The sequence below is a fragment of the Ptychodera flava genome, chromosome 7 (assembly GCF_041260155.1).
Source record: "Ptychodera flava strain L36383 chromosome 7, AS_Pfla_20210202, whole genome shotgun sequence".
Lineage (NCBI taxonomy): Eukaryota > Metazoa > Hemichordata > Enteropneusta > Ptychoderidae > Ptychodera > Ptychodera flava.
The window spans coordinates 29,686,246-29,704,689 of NC_091934.1; the positions used below are offsets into that span (position 1 = coordinate 29,686,246).

Below are 18,444 nucleotides of genomic sequence, written 5' to 3' on the forward strand. Positions count from 1 at the left end.
TGTCAAAAATGTTGAACTTTCTAATAATTCTACACTAAAATTATTTAGGCTTTGCTGATTTCCTAATTAATTTAATTATTTAAAATCATATTAATTATTTTTTTCTGGGTGAATTGATAGGGTTTATACAGTACAAGAGTTACATACGATGTAAGTAAATTCAGTTAAATATCAATTACCGTCTAACATTGCATCATTCCTATAATTAACATCTCAGCCTGGAACAGCACAATCATAATCTGCTCATTCACATTGGCAGTACTTGACTTTAAATGAATGACCTACTACATTTCACCTGTGTACCAAATTTGAAAGCATGGCAAAAAGTACCACAAATTTGCTAATTTCGCCTTTAATTCACCGAGTCATCTTCAGGTCACTCCTAGGAACCTGCACACCCAATTAGAAAGTAATGGTATACACAGTTTCAAAGAAGATTTTTTTGACCAAAAATGGCAAAAATTGCCCAAAAATACAAATATGCAAATTTTGCCATAATTTCGATGAGTCTTATTTTGGGTCATCACAAGAAACCTGCAAACCACATTTTAAAGCGAACAGACCATTGGTTTCAGAGGAAACAATTTTCTACTGAAATGGCAAAAAAATAGAGAAAAAAATTCATTAAAAATAGAAAGCAGCCAATATTGACACCAAATCTATATGTTTGAATGAATGGGGCCTAAGGTACCTAAAAACCAAATATGACAATGATCAGACGAGTAGTTCCTGAGTTATTGATTTTTGACCATTTTTGCCCTTTTTTCTACCTCATTTGCATATCCATGAGACTAACAAGTTCATTTTAACAACGGCACATCTAGACCATATATGGCATCACTACACCAAAAATCAGCTTAATACGTGCAGCGGTTTGTGAGTTTTTGCGTTGGACGGACAGACATCCATACATACATACATACATACATACATACATACAGACAGACAGACACCTCACATACAGACTTTTTTCAACCATATAACCTCCCAATTGCCATATATGTGTGGCAAATGGGAGCTAACAAACTGTCTCCCCATAAAAGAGAAATTGTTGTGGAATTGACAAATGCAAGCTGAGCCTGATAATATTATCACTTTCATCGAAGTGGCCTTTCAAAACATTTGTGTTTTCCGCATTGGAATTATGGTGACTTTGGTTGTGTATGTGAGTACATGAACGTATGAAGACTTTCAGTGTCTTGACAGATTCATCAACTTTAAAATTGTGTTGAGGCAAGACTTAAAAAATACCAAACAAGCATTTTCATCAACTATCAGCCAGAGCTCTCACACCTTCCACTTGAAATTTGGAAATACTGAAACCTGGTAGATTCCTGGCTGATTATACTGTCATCTACAAGGCTCAGAACATCTTGATTCTGACCAATGACTTGCTGGAGGTAGAAGTCCCAGAATGGAGCACTGTAATTGGTTGATTGCCTCAGAGTGGATACTGAGTTTGTAATTGCTAGTTATTGTGTAGAAGTCTCTGTTTGAATGGGACTGATGAGATGTAAGAAAGTAAAAATACTACCGGTAGGTCATTATAACACACAATGTAAACAGAATATGGTCAGTTAAGAAAATATTTATTTTAAAGGACAATGGCACAATCGTATATTTACATGATCATGTAGCCCCCGGTCCTTTTCTTTTCTTAGAAAATGAGAAAGCTGTACATCTGCGGTGTTAGAATGTAAATTATTTCAGGCAAATCGGAATCTCAGTATACACCAAAGTTCAAGTATTGCAGCAATTGTACGGCAAGCAGAGAAAATACAGCATCACAATTACTGTAAATTTTGAAGAAAAGGAACAAAAATGAAACATAAAAATGACAAAATAGAAACTGTCCTTCTGTCATAAAATTGCATAAATATTCTGTAAATGACCTCTTTTTAATTTACAGATATTGCAGAGAGTTGTAAAATTACACTTGAAGTTCACTTTCAAAGAAAGCTTTCATTGAACTAATACACCAGTACATGGCTACATGATTCATTATAGCAAATTCTACACTTAAACATTACATTTTCTGAAGATGATACCAGCATGCTACAATGGTGAAAGACATCAAATTTGAACAAAAGTCAATTTATAGGCCACTATTGCACAGACATCATTAAGTCAAAACCAGCTACCAGATTCATGCATCGTCATTTCATTGACTGATGTTTTAGGCAAGATATGAAAATTTCACCAAGCATCCACGGTTTGTTCTCTTGTCATCTTTTAGTTTTTCACATGTGAATGGTCACCTGCATCACAATTACAATGGTGTATTATGGTGCTGGCCTATATGTGAATTAAGGTAGAACGCACCTCGGGGACAGAAATTCGGGCCTTCAAATTTTGTCAATTTTCTTCTGACCTACCACTTGTGGGGGCTCATTTTGAAGCTCTTGGCGAAAGAAAAGTTTTCACCGTCTTAGTTTTTCTAAAATCGGAAATTTTATTTTTTCCCATAGAGTTAACACAGGGGTGGCGGCCATTTTGAATTTCAAATATCGAGAAATCGCAAGTTATTTGTCTCTCTAGTACCAAAGTTTGCACGGTGACCCCTGATTTCATTCTTGCTTTGGTAAGGGAATGGTTGAAAGTTTCGCTGAGGAAAGTTTGAGCAAAAGTTTAAGTCTTTCACTTTCGAGGTGCATATTACCTTAAGAAATGGTGGATGCCACCAATACGCTAATGGACACACCTTCCGAACAACATTCATAATTTTTAGCCTCAAACAATCTATTGGACATATGAAATTCTGCTGTAAAGTAGGTTTTGATTCAGTAATGCCCACAGAAAAATGGTACACTCCCCCTCACTGAGACAGTGGGACGGATGCCCATGATGGGAATTAAAATAGAGTTCCAGCCTACTACTGATAAACAGGAACAGACATTGGAATAACTTACATCTACTATACATCTATCATTCACCAATGGCAGGAATAGAAGTCCAACCTCAAATACATGGGCGAATAAAATTATATGCACAACAGAAACACTACGATATCAAGAAGAATGACAGTTAAACGACAAAACAATCAAATTTTACTGTGAGAATATAAATAAACACGGAAGAGTACAAGCTAGGTATTCACATCCATATATAAGTGTGATATCACTCAGTATATTTTTCTTTGCGTTTGTTTTGTTGGCTTTTTAGACTCTGTAAAGTTAATACTGTATACTGAATGGCACGGAAAATTGTACTCTGTCAATGCAAAGAGTTGTCAAGTGAAAATAGAGTCAGCCTGTGAACATGACTACACTCCTTCCTTATCAGAACTGCAGCATAGAAAATTACAAAAACTTTGTTACATTCTGTAAAAGCAGCATCTAAAACTACTGATACCATACCATGCAAAGGTTACAACAATCCCAGAGAGTCCATTAATGCCAGGGTCAGCATAGCACTTTTGTAAAACTTTAAAATCTTAAAATAATACAAGTCTCTCGTATCAATACCTGAATAAATAGTACCAGTCATTGTACAGTTATATCTTTGTACTGTCTGAGTATACATAATTTGGTAAGGTTCTCAAGTAACATTAACCATTCCTGGACCATTAAAACCCTGTCACTTCTCAAAATGGAAGAGTCAATTCTGTTTTACCCTTGGACTTTCTGATTTTGGTACATGTTACTCTTTTCAATGGCAAGGTAGAACTTCAGTCATGGTAGTGGCCCAAAGGTCGGTCATGAAAACTTGTCAAAATTTGCAAAAAGCTACAGTAATTGAAATCCCGTCCTTTAAATTTATTTCAGTCAGAATACTGATTTTACTTATTCTCTTTGGTTTGGTCTACCCATACAATGATATGTACAGGGAAGATATGGCAAAGGTGAGCCACAAAGTCCATTTGAAAACACAAAGACAGTGAGTTCTGGTCCCTATTTACTGCGTAGGTATAATTATAATGCCACTACACTATGTATGCCACTTGAAGATCAAATTTTCCCTGTGTGAAACAAGAACTTGCATTGTCAGAGTTGTTTACGTTCAAAATACAGACATTGGGATTTTCAATCTATTGGACTGTCACTTTTTGAATGACCTTATCATGGTTATGAAGTCTGTGACTCAAAGCTTGGATCACATGTTACTTTTTAAGTTTCAACAACAACAACTTCATGAAAAAAAGTTTTGCGATTTACATCCTTGCTTCAAAACCAGTCAGAATATTTAGACATCGCCACATGATTAGCCTTCCCTTCTTTCAGTCTCTTGCTGGTCCTTCCGTGTTCTGACTGCTTTGGCTAGATGTAGGCACACACCGTCCAACACCGAGACAAATTTCTGATATGCATCTGGACCTTGGCTTCCCAGAAGGTTTATAAATGTCTTTGAGCACGTTCAGTAGGCGATGACTCAGCGAAGTTCGAAATCTCTTCACCCATGAATATCTACAAACAAATAACATGGAGGGAAGGTATGTCAGAATGTGACTTAGCTGTTTTCAGACATGTAGTGAGGATCTCAGAAGTGTAGATGCATGAATGAACCAACAAAGTTGACAACATCAGAGATACTGACGTTTTGAAAAAAGGCATGTGCTGATGAGACATAAACTTCATTAACTAAAAGGGGATATTTTATTTCACAGCAATTTTATTCATGTGGGTAAATCAACCTATACTTGTATCTGCCAATCTGTATCTTAAAAATATCTCTGATAGAACTATCTTGAGTGTAACCATTTCCTGTTTGGGTTTTCTACTTGTAATGTTGGCAAAGAGTTTTACATAGCAGTTCTTTTCACAATACCATCCCAGTCCTTTCAAACTTTTTTTGCCCATTGCTGAGATCCTAGAAAATGTAGCTATCATATGATCAAACTCTTTTCTAAATTTTTGACATACATCCTCAAAAGCAAATCTCTTTTTTCAACCATTGCCTCAGTCTGTCTACACCATGTGGAATGGTCTGTAAAACTGCAAGGAAAGCATAACATTTTACCTGAAACACTTTACAAGATGTACAGAGCTGCTCCTCTTTAGTTTTGTGATTTCAGCGCTGACGCCAGATGGGGACTGACATCATCCAACACTCCCACAAACTCATCAAATGCATCGGGGCCTTTGGTCATAAGGGTAGATATAAAACAGCCGTCTTGTTCATAATCATCGTGAATTCTGTTGGTGATTTTGGCAACATCTTCATCTGTAAATAACTATGAGAGACATGACACATTAAAGATTATCCAAACTGTGTACATACTGAGATACACTAGATCATTAGATATTGGGAGGAAAGGAGCAGTGTGCAGCATAGCAAGAATGAAGACACAAACATTTTTCCTTCAAACGTTTCATATATTTTTTTTATTTTTGGGATGTATCGGTAGGTAGAGCATTCTCCGTTTCCCACAGTTCTTCATATTTAATTCACTTTCCTGTCACTATTAAATCTGACTTTTAGCACTGAGTATGAACAAAGCCGTTTTTAGGTAAGACTAAAGAATATTCTGCTTACACTTTTCACTGGAACACGCATTCTTTTACCAAGATAAGGACAACCCTCTTGACAATGGTCTACCCATTCATACTATTTGTGCGTTTTGAAAAGTTTGAACACTTCTAATTACATGTCATCTGAGTTGAAAATTCTCCTGCATAAATTAATCATGAAATAAAATTTTATTGATAGTTGATAAAAGTACAACTGTGTAGTAAGACCATCAAAATAAAAGCTAGCTTGTCAGAAAACTACAGACATTTTGTATCCTACAATTCTTTCTGAAGCATCATTCATCATACAGACTTACCGGCATTCTATCCAGTACAGGTGACACTGGAAGATTGTCTACAATATCTCTCTTCAAATTGCGGAGAATGGCTCTATGCCTGTCTGTCATCGAATAACAAGATACAGCACCATCATCCGGGGATGAAGAGTTTAGATCTGGCCTGAAAGTATAAGGAAAACATCTTTTGTTGATTCAACATCCAACAAAGGAGAATGACTGCAAGTTCGATACAACTGAAAACATCATCAGGTTTTGGCATGGCCTCTTGGCAAAAGCAGAGAGCACAAAACTTAATTCGTAATCCTTGTTCTAATTCTACCGGTATATGGTTACAGTAACAGTGAAATGTATATCCAGATAGACAGATATTTGGACTCTAAAACTTTTATAATTGTTTTCTAATCTACCACTTGTGGGGCTCATTTTAAAGCTCTTGGTGTAAGAAAAATTTTCTCTGTCTCTGTTTTTTCAAAAACCGAAAATTCATTTTTTTCTCATGGAGTTAACACAGGGACGGTGGTCATTTTGAGGGGCATACTACCTTAAAATTTTACTCATGAAGTCATTTTTATTCAACAGAACTCTTTCATGGGAGACAATTAATCAGCATGTATATAACCATATACCTTCTATGGAATCTTCTCTGCAGATACCAGACTCAGAGGAGGATCTCTCAGGGTGGCTTTCACCCGACTCTGTGCTGTCAGCTCTTGACACAGTTGATCGAGTAGCGCAGCCTTCATCATCTTCATCTACCGCTGTCTCTGTGGCTTGGTTATTTCTGGAGCTTTCTGGTTGTTCTGTAGTCACCAGGGCGATTTCTTCCCCACCAACATCAGAACCTGGCGGTGCATCTCCTCCACTGGTGGCAATGTTGGTTGCTGTTGTTTGTGGTATGAAATAATACTATACATTAAGCATGTTGCAGTTTTGAATTTTGTTTGGGGAGTAATAACTTTGGCTTTGTTATACAGAAACATCACATGTTCAATGATAGGGATTACATTAAATGCCAACTTACGGGCTGCTGCTGTTCCTAAAGACTGATTATTTCCAGTGCTCCCTAACATTGGAATGTTTTCATCTCCTGCACCATTATTGATTGGCAACGGTCCTTCTCTATTGTTGGCAGTATTGGTTGCTGCTGTTTGTGGTGTAAAACAGAAACATACATTAAACAGGTACACAGATACAGGTTTTCCTTGACAAGTGAAATTTGGGTAAAACCTTCTTGTTTGATTTTCAATCAAAGTGCATGATTGTGTGTATCGACAAATAGAAAATACAAGAACAGGTTACTTAAAAAATTTGAATGTCAGTGGCTTGATAATATAAGATAGCTCATCAAGACATATCATTTCATGATGACATTTCAGGATCAACGCGCCAAGTTAAAGAAACAAATATATGATTTGCTACCTTTCATGATTGGTAGAAGAGTGACAGTATGTACGGTCAGTTTCAAGACCATTTGATATGTTAAAATGTTGATTAATCAAAAAACATGATTACATAATTCAACAGACAAATCTGAGATACTATCTGGAATACCTTTGGTTCTACACTTCTTGAAGCAGTACAGCCCTTTTATACAGCAGACTATAACTATGAGTGCAACCACGACTGCCGTACAGATCACAATAATGATCACTGCAAATAGTATATTGATTTTTTTCTGATTTGATTTTATTTCATCTGTCAAGTCATTATCAGCTGGTTGAAGAGGCAGTACTGTGGAAGTTTCAGCTGAAGGATATGTAGAAGTCTGTCTGTCGGCTGCTGTAGAGTACTCTTGGGTTACTACTGGAGGTAAAACGTGCTGTGAGATCAGAGGCAGTTCTTGAGTTGAGTGCTCCTTTGGAACTGGAGGATAAAAAAAGTTCACCCACGTAAAAAATCAACAACTTACAAATCATTCAACAAACATTTAAGATGAGAGTAATTCTTATCCACACTTCCCTGATTGTAATTTTTCCTCAATGATGGCTGCATCAATTGACAGCTGTCGGAGTGTCATTAGCATTGGTGGCAATTGATGTCATGCAGGCTGAAGGCACCATCTAGGGAAAACTTTTGCATTAAAAGTTACAAGCCATGTCTTCTAAAACTTCGTTCTGTGCTCCAGCAAAACAATGAAAAGATGAAACTGCATAGCCAAATTTCCATTTACTGACAGAACTGTAGAGGTAAAAAAAACCCCATATGTGTGTATAGGTTGATTATCATGTACATACACCTTCAGCGGAAACTTTGTGTGGCTGTTTAAACATACAAGCGTAGTGTCTTAGGGTGTATTAGCGCAACACGCATTGGCAAGCTCTGCCTAGTCCAACTATCACAGCTCAACTTATCATTCTGCTTAAGGGGTAAGATTATCCCTGAAGTCTTGCTCATGGGCCACAACAAGTACTGCAAGTACAAATCGTGAATCATATCACTGTTAAGTGCTGTTAGTGCATTCTTACCTGGATGAGGCATCTGCTGTTCATCTGGTGCTTCAATGCATATCTCCTGTGTGCTAGTATACTTATATCCAACATCGCATGCACACTCATTATTCGTGGTTCTATCAAGTGATGCCAGTTTACTCACATGTTCGAATCTCTTGTCGCATTTGTCAATCACGGTGCAATGTGTATCGCCACTCCAGTGACTTTGAAGTAGCCCTCAGGACACGGCACACAACTACTAGCACTGTTTGACAATGTGCAGTGACTTTCAACTTTATGACCTATGTGGGGAAACAGAGCACGGTACAATGTACCGGGGTATTAACCTCATTGCAATGCAATTGAAGAAATGAAGGCATTACCTATTTGGACACACTACCGGTAGTTTGTTTCCATGACCAAACTATGATACAATTGATGCGTCTAAATGGCAGACATCTCAATTATATTTTTGCCAACATACACACTTCCTCTGGTTTTATATCAAAATGCATCAGCTTCCAAGTACTGTGCACAGTTACTGTGCTTAAATGCATACATACCCATGTTCAAGATCATAATTCAAAGTGATTTTCCCCATCATCTCATGCAGGTTTGTCCTGTCTTTAAAGGAAGTTCTCCAAGCTACCTTTTTCATATATGCCCACTTTGGGGACGCTTATTCCAGAAAAGCCATAAAACGGATAAAAATTGTGGCGGAGGTTGCAGTTTAGGGCTTTATCAACTTAATGTATTTTGAATCATGGGAAAAAGTGCCAAGCTTGTTGCTTTCATCAAGTGATATGGCACGCCTATCTTCCGATGGGTATGACATTGTCATCCACATTCCCACTGAGCTGTGCACATTTGCATAACTATTGTTTATGGTATAATATGCAAATACACAGCCTGTAATGGATGTGACCATATTGTTTTGTTGTGAAAACGTGGTTGGTCATTAACATATGAATAAATTGCTGAAAAAAGGGTTAGCCCACTGCTAAAAATTCCCATTTGGAGAACCTTGATTAAAAGCAGATATGAACTGAAAATGCTCACGTGTTTCATTATATATTGCAGTTGTGTGTAAATTTGAACCTTTGCCACATGTTTGCAACTTCATTGAAAGTGTTATGATCAACATAATGAACAATATTCACCACAGATTAATTCTAAAGGCCATTAAGTATACAAATATGTAATTAGCTGAAACAAAAATTCTTAATTTCTCTGACTGCTGTCATTGTATCACCACTTTATAAAGCAAGTGTAACTGCCTTTGGTCAAGTCCTTCAAGCTATATATGCCAAACTGTAAACACACATTAGATATTCTAATTATAATTTAGCTGACATGAAAATGCGAAATGACTTTCAATATTGTTTCAACCTAGTATCATCAATGTACATAGCATCATGTTTCAGCAGCTTTGGTCGAGTCAATTGAAATTTATATCCCTAATTAGGAAAGTTCATTAAATATGCAAATTAGGAATTGACAGAAGTGAAATGCTATATTATGACTTTCAACACTGTTATATCATGGTATCTTCAATATACATACCATTAAGTTTCGTACACTTTGGTCAAGTCAATCAAGATGTATACCCCTAATTAGGAAAGTTTATTAAATATGCAAATTAGGAATTGGCTGAAGTGAAAATGCTTAATGACTTTCAATAATGTTAAATCATAGTATCTTCAATATACCGGTACATACTAAGTTTCGTAAACTTTGGTCAAGTCAATTCAGATATTTATCCCTTATTAGAAAAAGTTCATTAAACATGCAAATTAGCAATTATCGTTCTTGTCACCCCTTAATATCTTTCATGGCTGATATATCCTGGTGTGATCAATATTTGTAGCAAATCTCATCAAATTGTGTGCATTTGTTCTCAATGCATATGTTTTTTTCTAACATCATTATTTATGCAAATGAGCAAAAAGTATGCAACCCACCCACCAAAACTGATCAGTTCTTGCCATTTGCAAACTGAATCTATGTACCAGATTTGATTCTGATCTGATCAATTGTTTTTGAGATATCGGGCCCACAGACAGACACAGATACACAGATAGACATTGCTGTAACATCAGCTCACGTGTGTGAACACGTGAGCTAATAAAAAATTTAGTCCATCAAAATGAACTGTAATCTCCTTTCGTTAAAAAGGGGTATCAGTTCTAGGACCACAAGATACAAGTAAGACTTTGTAACCTTCCCTCATATCACACATGATGAAGGCTTAAAATCTTGGCAAAAATTCTGGCACAATTGAAAGTGGTCTAAATGTTTCAGCTACAGATATGATGATTTACTCAGTAATGAAAACTTTCACAAATTATCCTGTGGTAACAGCAAAGAGGGCATCCCTTGTAGCCCACATTTAAATATTCTCTCACCTGGTGGACACATCCGGCAGCAGAGGGGGTCAAAGAAATATTTGTGATCTTCTGTACGGCATGAGTTTGTTCCTGTTGGTGCAGTCATTGCAACAGCTATCAGGCTTACAAACTGAAAAGGAATATTCAAAGCGGTCTAAGTAATTAATCCTTGCTCTAAGTTGCATTTTTGTGGTTTGTTTATGGAGCCTGGTCAAAAGAGGATTAATCGCTGCATATTATTTCTCTTTATGTGTGTGTCAGCATATATATATATATATATATATATATATATATATATATATATATATATATATATATATATATATTATATGTGTATATATATGTATATATATACATGTATATATATATGTATATATATATATATATATATATATATATATATATATATATATATATATATATATATTTATATATATATATATATTAAATGCAAAAGAGATGGGCATGGCAAGATAAGGTCAAAGTGGTCAATGAGGAATTTCAATTGCAAAATATATTTGGATTACGATACAGTATGCTGAAGCTTTGCCGTGCAATAATCATAAATGTGAGCAACGTATTGTATAGTTTTTAAAACAATATGAAGAACTCCGATATGAATCAAACTTGTACACAAGGAGACTTGCTGTATCAAAGAGAATTTCCCAAGATTGAAAGAAACTGTGTCATTAATATGAGGGAAAAATACTGAAATCTACCTGTAATGCCTTAATCACCAATATGACTATGGTAGTATTATCCTATGGTTCTCACTCTAGGTTTGACACTTCTGCCTCACGCAAGGTGGTTTACGCCGTTTCATGTCAGGTTGTAAAGACAATCTAAATGCAAAATACAGCTGCACCCATGCAGTGAATGACTATATCCTGAACAACATCATCCACACTCTACAAATGCTTGGTTGTGGTTGGGTTTACAGCCCATGACCCAATTAACATATGCGTGCAACACCAGAAAAGACATAATCTAACCATTAAAACCCACTTTGAAGAGAATGTTTAAACCTCCATCACAACACACATACTTACTTTATCCTTCGTATGGATAGCAAAAAAAAATTTGAGGAAACATGATTAAAATTTAAAATTGCATGTATGGCACTGTAGAGTCAGATCACGATTAATGTTTTAGAAATACATCTACCACAAGGTGTAAGATTGAATTACAATCTGTAATCTATAAAGCTTGACTGAGGAAAAGTGGGGTCACGTTAAGCTTTTCTACACATGCAGGGTATGTTTGCGTTAGTTCACCACAAGGGCACCCAAAAACAAGCAAAGATTTCTACCACAAGGAGAATAGGGCAAAGTATAGGCATGCAATATCTGAAACTGAAAATTTTAACAAATATTTCCACTCAATCAAAGGAAATGTCAGCTAGAGTAAGCATTTTAAATGAAGGAAAACTTGTATCTACTTCAAGTAGAGAACAGAATGGTGCTTTGTTGGAAATATTTCCCAAAGTGGCATGCACTGTACACTGACTCAGCAGTTAGGTCTGGGTCATTGATCTCCAACCGGATATGAATGACGTAACCATCACATGACTGACCAAAATATTATCGTTGTTAAAGACGCACTAATAGATGTTGGGGATGATCAACATGCACTTTTTGTTGATACTGTTTAAGAGATTTTTTCTGCTTTTGCCTCTTTTTTTTTGGGGGGGGGGCTGATTGATATGTCTTTACAGGATTCCCCCGGGGGGGGTGATGACAGTCATGAGAATTTTTTTGTGAAAGCAGTAAGGATAACATTTAGGTAATTGTCCAATTTTCACCATCCCCTCGTAAGGTCTCCTAGTCCTTTACTGTTTACGGGCTGACAAAATAAACAGGCGAAGATGATGACTTGTGGCTAAGTGCAACCGTTATCTGTATGCCATGAAGAAATACAATAACCTAAAAGAGTAATTTGAAAATGATTCTTATTTTCTTAGATGTCAAAATGAGCACACAGAAAAAGATGGCGACAGAGCAAGTAGACTAAAGACAGGAGACAAATACAAACAGCGGGGGCTACATAGCCTAAAAACACTCTAAGATGTTTTAACTTTTGCATACATGCTTTTGTACAGTACTACTATTTTGGAAAGGGGAGAAGCCATTTTTAAAAACCTTGTCCCGGTGGCATTTTTTGGAAATTTTTTTTACCTCCAATGGAAGTTAAGAATTAAATAATTCAGACTTATATACTTAAATTTGTGTCAAGGAAGCCGTCTTTCAGGTTTTTACTCCTTCACTATACCATTAAGTTTGTTGGGTGTGTCTTATTCTTTGTACTCTGACTCAACTCGTCGGCCATCTTGAACTCACTAGTCTGAGATGGTAGGTAACTTATAGTGAGCACAGGCTTCTGGATCGCGAAGCCCTTGTTGTATCATGGGGGACTCGCGAAGCGGCGATCCATGACGGTCCGTGAGTATATCAAGGACCGCGGTATTAACTTTGTCGAAAAATAACATCAAACTTGTCCATACATATCCAACTTATCCACGCACTGCAGCTGCCCTCAAATGAACTTAACGAGGTGCTGTGTTCAAAGCGAGTAAACATGCAGGAGTCGAATAACGGAGCCTGGGGTATTTTTAACCTCCACATTCGAATGTAACACTTACATACTAGTTACTTACCGCTATAATCGTCACAGTTAACAACCGCAGCGGGGTCCCGAGCGGGAAGGTATCCATAAATAAAAAGTTTCGGCACACAGACACGTCAGACACCTTTTTGATGCAGCGGTAGATTCTTACATCGGGAGGTTTTTCTGCTTCTCAAGTTCAAAGTTTGATCGGCTTTCGTACAGCGGTGTGAGAATTTCGATGGTCTTGAATTGTGTCGTACCATGCACAGAAGCTCGAACTAATATGAATGAACAAATTAGTAAGGCAATACTGAGTGAATAAAGTGACAGAAAACCTACATGTCCTGCGAACAATCCAGGCTAGACAAAAATGCCCAACCCTACGAAGACCAGCGCACGAAGGCCAACTAAGTTCGTATTTGATTGGTTCGGTGATTGTGCGCGCGCATCTATTCGGGGGATCCCCGACTTTGGCCCAATCAGGGGGTAGGTCATGACGCAAAGCACGGTCCCGGACCGTGCGCAAAGCAATAAGCTTATGGTGTTTACAGTACATGAATTATTGTCAAGCTTTGGCTTTGAAAAAAATTGGGAAAATCAACAGGTAGACAAAACAGATTTGAAAAAGAACATTTTAGACGCAAAATACATAATGTACCATTTAATGATAATAAACAGGGCAATATGAAAAATAAATTAAGGACATACCGTTTATTCAAAACACACCAACACTGAAACTTATTTAGATATTATGAAAAATCCACGCACAAGGGCTTCTCTAACACAATTTAGATTAAGTGCACATCAACTTAACCACAGAGAAACATATAGACAGAGTGGCAACACTTGCATGCCTTTTGTTCCATGGTCGTCTCGGTAGACTATTGGCTTTTCATATTAAAATGAGCTTCAAAGGTGTTAAACTTTTTGGAGGCTTTGTTTGTGGTTGATAATTACACGAGATTATGCGAAAAATACGACGAGATGGCATCGTACTGCCAGTCGCGTAGCAACCATAGTTACTTTGTGAGCTCTCAGGCCAGAAACACTGCTTCACGCCAATCAAAATATAACACGCCAGCAGTTTCAAAAACATGTCTTTCCTTGACGCACGTGTAAAAGACGGTATGACTGACCGTAAACCATTGAGTAAACCGACAGTATCGATAAAAGACTTTCAAATTTGGTTCAAATACACTCATTATATATTCATAAAATATGAGAGGAATTTTTAAAACGGTAAACTCATTTTCCTGAAGCTCAAAACACTCCCGTTTTCGTCAGCACGTCAATTCCGCTCAGCACCACACGACAACAACAACACAAACTTTGCCGAACATACTTTCGCTTAACAATTGGCGAAAATCCGAAAATTACCGAAGGATTCATGGTCGGCACTCTTCGGAAAAGAGAGGCGAGAGCAACCTGAGGCGAGGCGAACATGGATGGGTTACGTAACCGCTTCACGCCTTAAACAATACCCGTTGCCACTCTATCTATCTTTCTCTAGAAACAGGTAGACATCGTAAAATGGGAGCAGAAAAACATCTCTGCCCATGTTGCAAGAATAACAAAATAGAAGACGAAATACACTTTCTACTCTTATGCCCATTATATAACAAAGAAAGAATACAAAACCCGCGTTTAAAAGACAAGAAACAAAGTTTAACTGAAACATTTATTGAAATAATGACAAACAATAACACAGCGGTTTCTTTGGCAAAATTTATTTATTGTTGTTTTCAAAAGAGAAAGTGTTATATTATTTCTAAATGAATTTTGAGGTTTTTCTTTCTTTCTTTCTGACTTGTGCAACTTGAAGTTTCCTTTTTCAAGGTTCAATATCTTTATTGTATGTGCTAATATGTCAGACTGGCATACGGTTCAATAAAGATCTATCTAATTTTTAGTGCCGTCCACCATTTTCAGTTGTGCAGTCGATGTGTACATCGATGCGGAGCGTAGCTATACGCTCAATTGTATTGTATAGTTTCTTCCTATTTTATTGACTGCAAACAGAGCGAAACTATTGATAAACGTTTAAAATGAAATTACCGTACATGGTGAGTTTCGCAGCTTTGTGCGACAAATGACAGTACATGCCTTTCTGTCAGTAAAATGACGGTGTCCTTTGAGGATTGGCAACTAAAACCGTTTACTTGCAAACCAAACAGATACGACTGCAAGATTTATGTTATCTTTTACTTCACTTTTGTCCGTCAGATATGAAATGGGCATCAAAATTTTATTTAGTGAGCTACATAATGCAACAAGGCCAGTCAGAAATTTACTGGAAAGACCTTTGCAGTTGAGACATCTGTCATATTACACAAAGTTTTAAAGGTTGCTGTAGTTGCAGTAGAGAGTAATATCTATGAACATACCGACAGACAAGTAATGGTGAGGGTGTGCTCAGGGATGTGCTTATGATATGCATAAATTTTATGAATTTGTACTGGATTTATGAATTTCCATAGTTGTTGTAAAGATAGACCGTTTCCTTAAAAATAATATTTTCTTCTTTGAGTTGTTGATGTCAGTACAAAACCTTTCAAACTCGACTCATTACTAAATTCACTACTTTGAACCTCATCATTTTTAACCATTGTCAGTTAACGGGGCAAATATAGCACCAAGCACATTTCTATGGGAGCAAGCAGTAGACTTTGGTATGTAGCCTGTAACTATTATTAGAAACAAAAATTATACTCCTCTCTGTATTATCCACAACCATACAACACACTTGTGTTGTCTGAAACATGTGTAGCAGTTGAGCTGAACTTTTCCTGCAAAGGCTACACGATCAAACTTTGACAGAAATATGTTCTTTGTACGTGTACAGTAATACACTTCACAAAGATGGATTTACAATACATATTCATGCAGGCACTAGCTGTGAAAATACAGAGACCTAACAACTATTAGCCCAAAATCTAGACTTGGTTCAAGTCTGTGATTTGTGAATGTTTGAGTTGGGTGAACCATAGACAGTAGAGTACTGTCTATGGGTGAACGCGATGATCTGCTTTCATGTGAAACGTGTGAGTGGGGTGAACGCGATTAGTGGGGTGAACGCTATACAGGGGAGTTTCTCCCGGAATCCGGCAGAAACTAACTCACTACTGTTCAGACTTTTAATTCGTAAACATCTGCTGCCATAATATACAGTAATGGTGATAAAGAGCACCCTTGTCTCACACCCTTATGAAGCTGTCTACTGCGAGAAAAAAGGCATTGCACTTAATTGTTTTACTGTAGTATTGTTTTAAAAAACTTTTATCCACTGATTAAAAGTTGTCTCACTCTTGTGCCGATCAATGGAAATGGCTCCGTGCGCCCTCACAGTCCAACATCAATTTGCAATGCAGTACTTAGGGACTGGCCAGTTTCTTCAGCCTTGGGCCGGTGGATCCATGGGAGTGGGGGATGGGGTGTCACCCTGTTTTTGACTTTGGTGATAGGGGGATCACCATGTTTTTTAAATGCTCAATAGAGGGGTCAGTGTGTTTTTGAATTAAGACACGGGCTCCTAAATTCCTAAAGTGCATCATACCAGCCAAAAATTGCATCATTTGGATCAGACATATATATCAAATATATCTGGATGTTTACGAATTGAAAGTCTGTTTTGCAAAGCATCATGCCGGCTACGAATTGCATCATTCAGTTACAGTATTTGGCGTTAATATCTCAGAGATATATATGAGATATCTAAATGTTTGCAAACTGAAAGTCTGTTTTGCAAAGTGTACTACTCATAATGAAATATGCAGTTCATATGCAAAGCATTGCAAAATCCTGATCCTTTTCTGTTTTTTCCGTGAGAACTCGGTATGAGAAAGCAACATACACTATTTCACAAAACATTGATATACAGTGACATATTTTAAATACAGAAAATGAAAAATATTTTTCATTCTCATCGCTGCAACGATTTTCCTTTCTGCCAGGGGTTTTCGAATCAAAAGGTGTTTCTTTAATAAGTAAAAATGATAGTTACCAATAGGAATTGTTTTTCATTATTACTGTGCTACCAAAGCCTGGGACCTGAAATTCAGTCAGTACTTGGCATGCCATGTCTGCTGGGTCTGTCACTTTGGGACGAGCTGGCTAAATTCAGTCAAACCCAACTGGACACAGAAATTGTCCATACTATGACTTTGTTATTGAAATTACGAAGACGACCGGCCATTCGATGGAACTTTGCAACAAAGTTTAAATTTCTGAGCCGGAAATGATGGCCAATGAAAATGCATTCTCGTTGCATTTTGATTTAATTGCTGATTACAGAATGAAGTATCTGTTTGAGTGGGACTGATGATGGCCATCACAACAGACAGAGTAAATAGATCTCAAACTGAATATAGTAAAATATAAAAGTTTTTATTTGCAAAAAATAATTGCACAATGGTATGTTTAACATCGCTTTAGCATCCATTTTCTTATGAAATTAGAAATTTTGTACAGAGATGCAATTTTAGAATATAAATTGTTCACAATACATAAAATGTCAGTATAAAATGTACATATTCACATTAGGAAGAGTATGTTAACAAGCAGAGAAAGCTGCAGGGCGTCTCAGCTACTGTAAAATTTTGAAGAAAGAAAAATAAATATGAAAAAGTAGATGTACTTCTGTCATGAAATTGCATTGACGCCCTGTAAATAGACTTATTTTTAAATAACAGAAATTGCAGGCAAGTGCAGGATTACACATGCAGTTCAATTTTAAAGAAAATTTCATTTTTATGCAGCTGCATGATACAATAGTAAAAATGTACAATTCATTCAACAGAGCAGTCGTGAACTTGGTAGTTGCCAATGTGTAAGCATGAGGAAGGCCACAGCGATCTTGGCACTCTCAAAACAACATTTGCACATCAAAAGATCAGTTGGGCATGGGAAATTTATACTGTGTTTGCTTTGCCTCGACAATGCCCATGGAAAGAAAGTGAACTGTAAACCCTCAGAAGGAAAGCGGACTGGAATTAAAGCTGATGTTTCGACTACGACTGATAAATACAAAAAGAAACTTTGACAACTTACATCTAACACATCTTGTGTGCAATAACAAGAATGAAAAGTCAAGATTCAAATATGTGCAGTGATACAATGCTTTGTGCAGAATTTGAGTATTGGGAACAACAAGAGTCAAGCTCCCAAACAATCAGATTTCAGTGTGAGGACAACAACAAAACTTACGAGTACACGAGAAATGATTTCAATGTTAAGATAGCAAGATGAATGTGATTATTCATTATACTTTTGTATGTTTGTC

The 18,444-nt window shown here is 36.8% G+C and overlaps 1 protein-coding gene across 1 annotated transcript; it reads right to left on the reverse strand.

Moving 5' to 3' along the window:
* Nucleotides 1-1,572: 1,572 nt before the first annotated feature.
* On the reverse strand, nucleotides 1,573-13,401 carry LOC139137220 (uncharacterized). Its single transcript, XM_070705210.1, has 10 exons — nucleotides 13,216-13,401; nucleotides 10,581-10,692; nucleotides 8,212-8,477; nucleotides 7,298-7,609; nucleotides 6,768-6,890; nucleotides 6,373-6,627; nucleotides 5,765-5,906; nucleotides 4,957-5,170; nucleotides 2,660-4,403; nucleotides 1,573-2,295 (listed from the first exon to the last, which is right to left on the reverse strand). The coding sequence occupies exons 3-7, from the start codon at nucleotides 8,222-8,224 to the stop codon at nucleotides 5,896-5,898; spliced, it is 714 nt and encodes a 237-aa protein (XP_070561311.1). The 5' UTR covers nucleotides 8,225-8,477; nucleotides 10,581-10,692; nucleotides 13,216-13,401; the 3' UTR covers nucleotides 1,573-2,295; nucleotides 2,660-4,403; nucleotides 4,957-5,170; nucleotides 5,765-5,895.
* Between the last annotated feature and the right edge of the window lie 5,043 nt (nucleotides 13,402-18,444).

Excerpts from the sequence above, each read along its gene's own strand:
- LOC139137220 (XM_070705210.1), bottom strand. Across the intron at positions 6,891-7,297 it reads CAAGAAGTGTAGAACCAAAG|CAGCAACCAATACTGCCAAC; the intron begins GTATTCCAGATA and ends CACCACAAACAG. Across the intron at positions 6,628-6,767 it reads TTTAGGAACAGCAGCAGCCC|CAACCAACATTGCCACCAGT; the intron begins GTAAGTTGGCAT and ends CACAAACAACAG.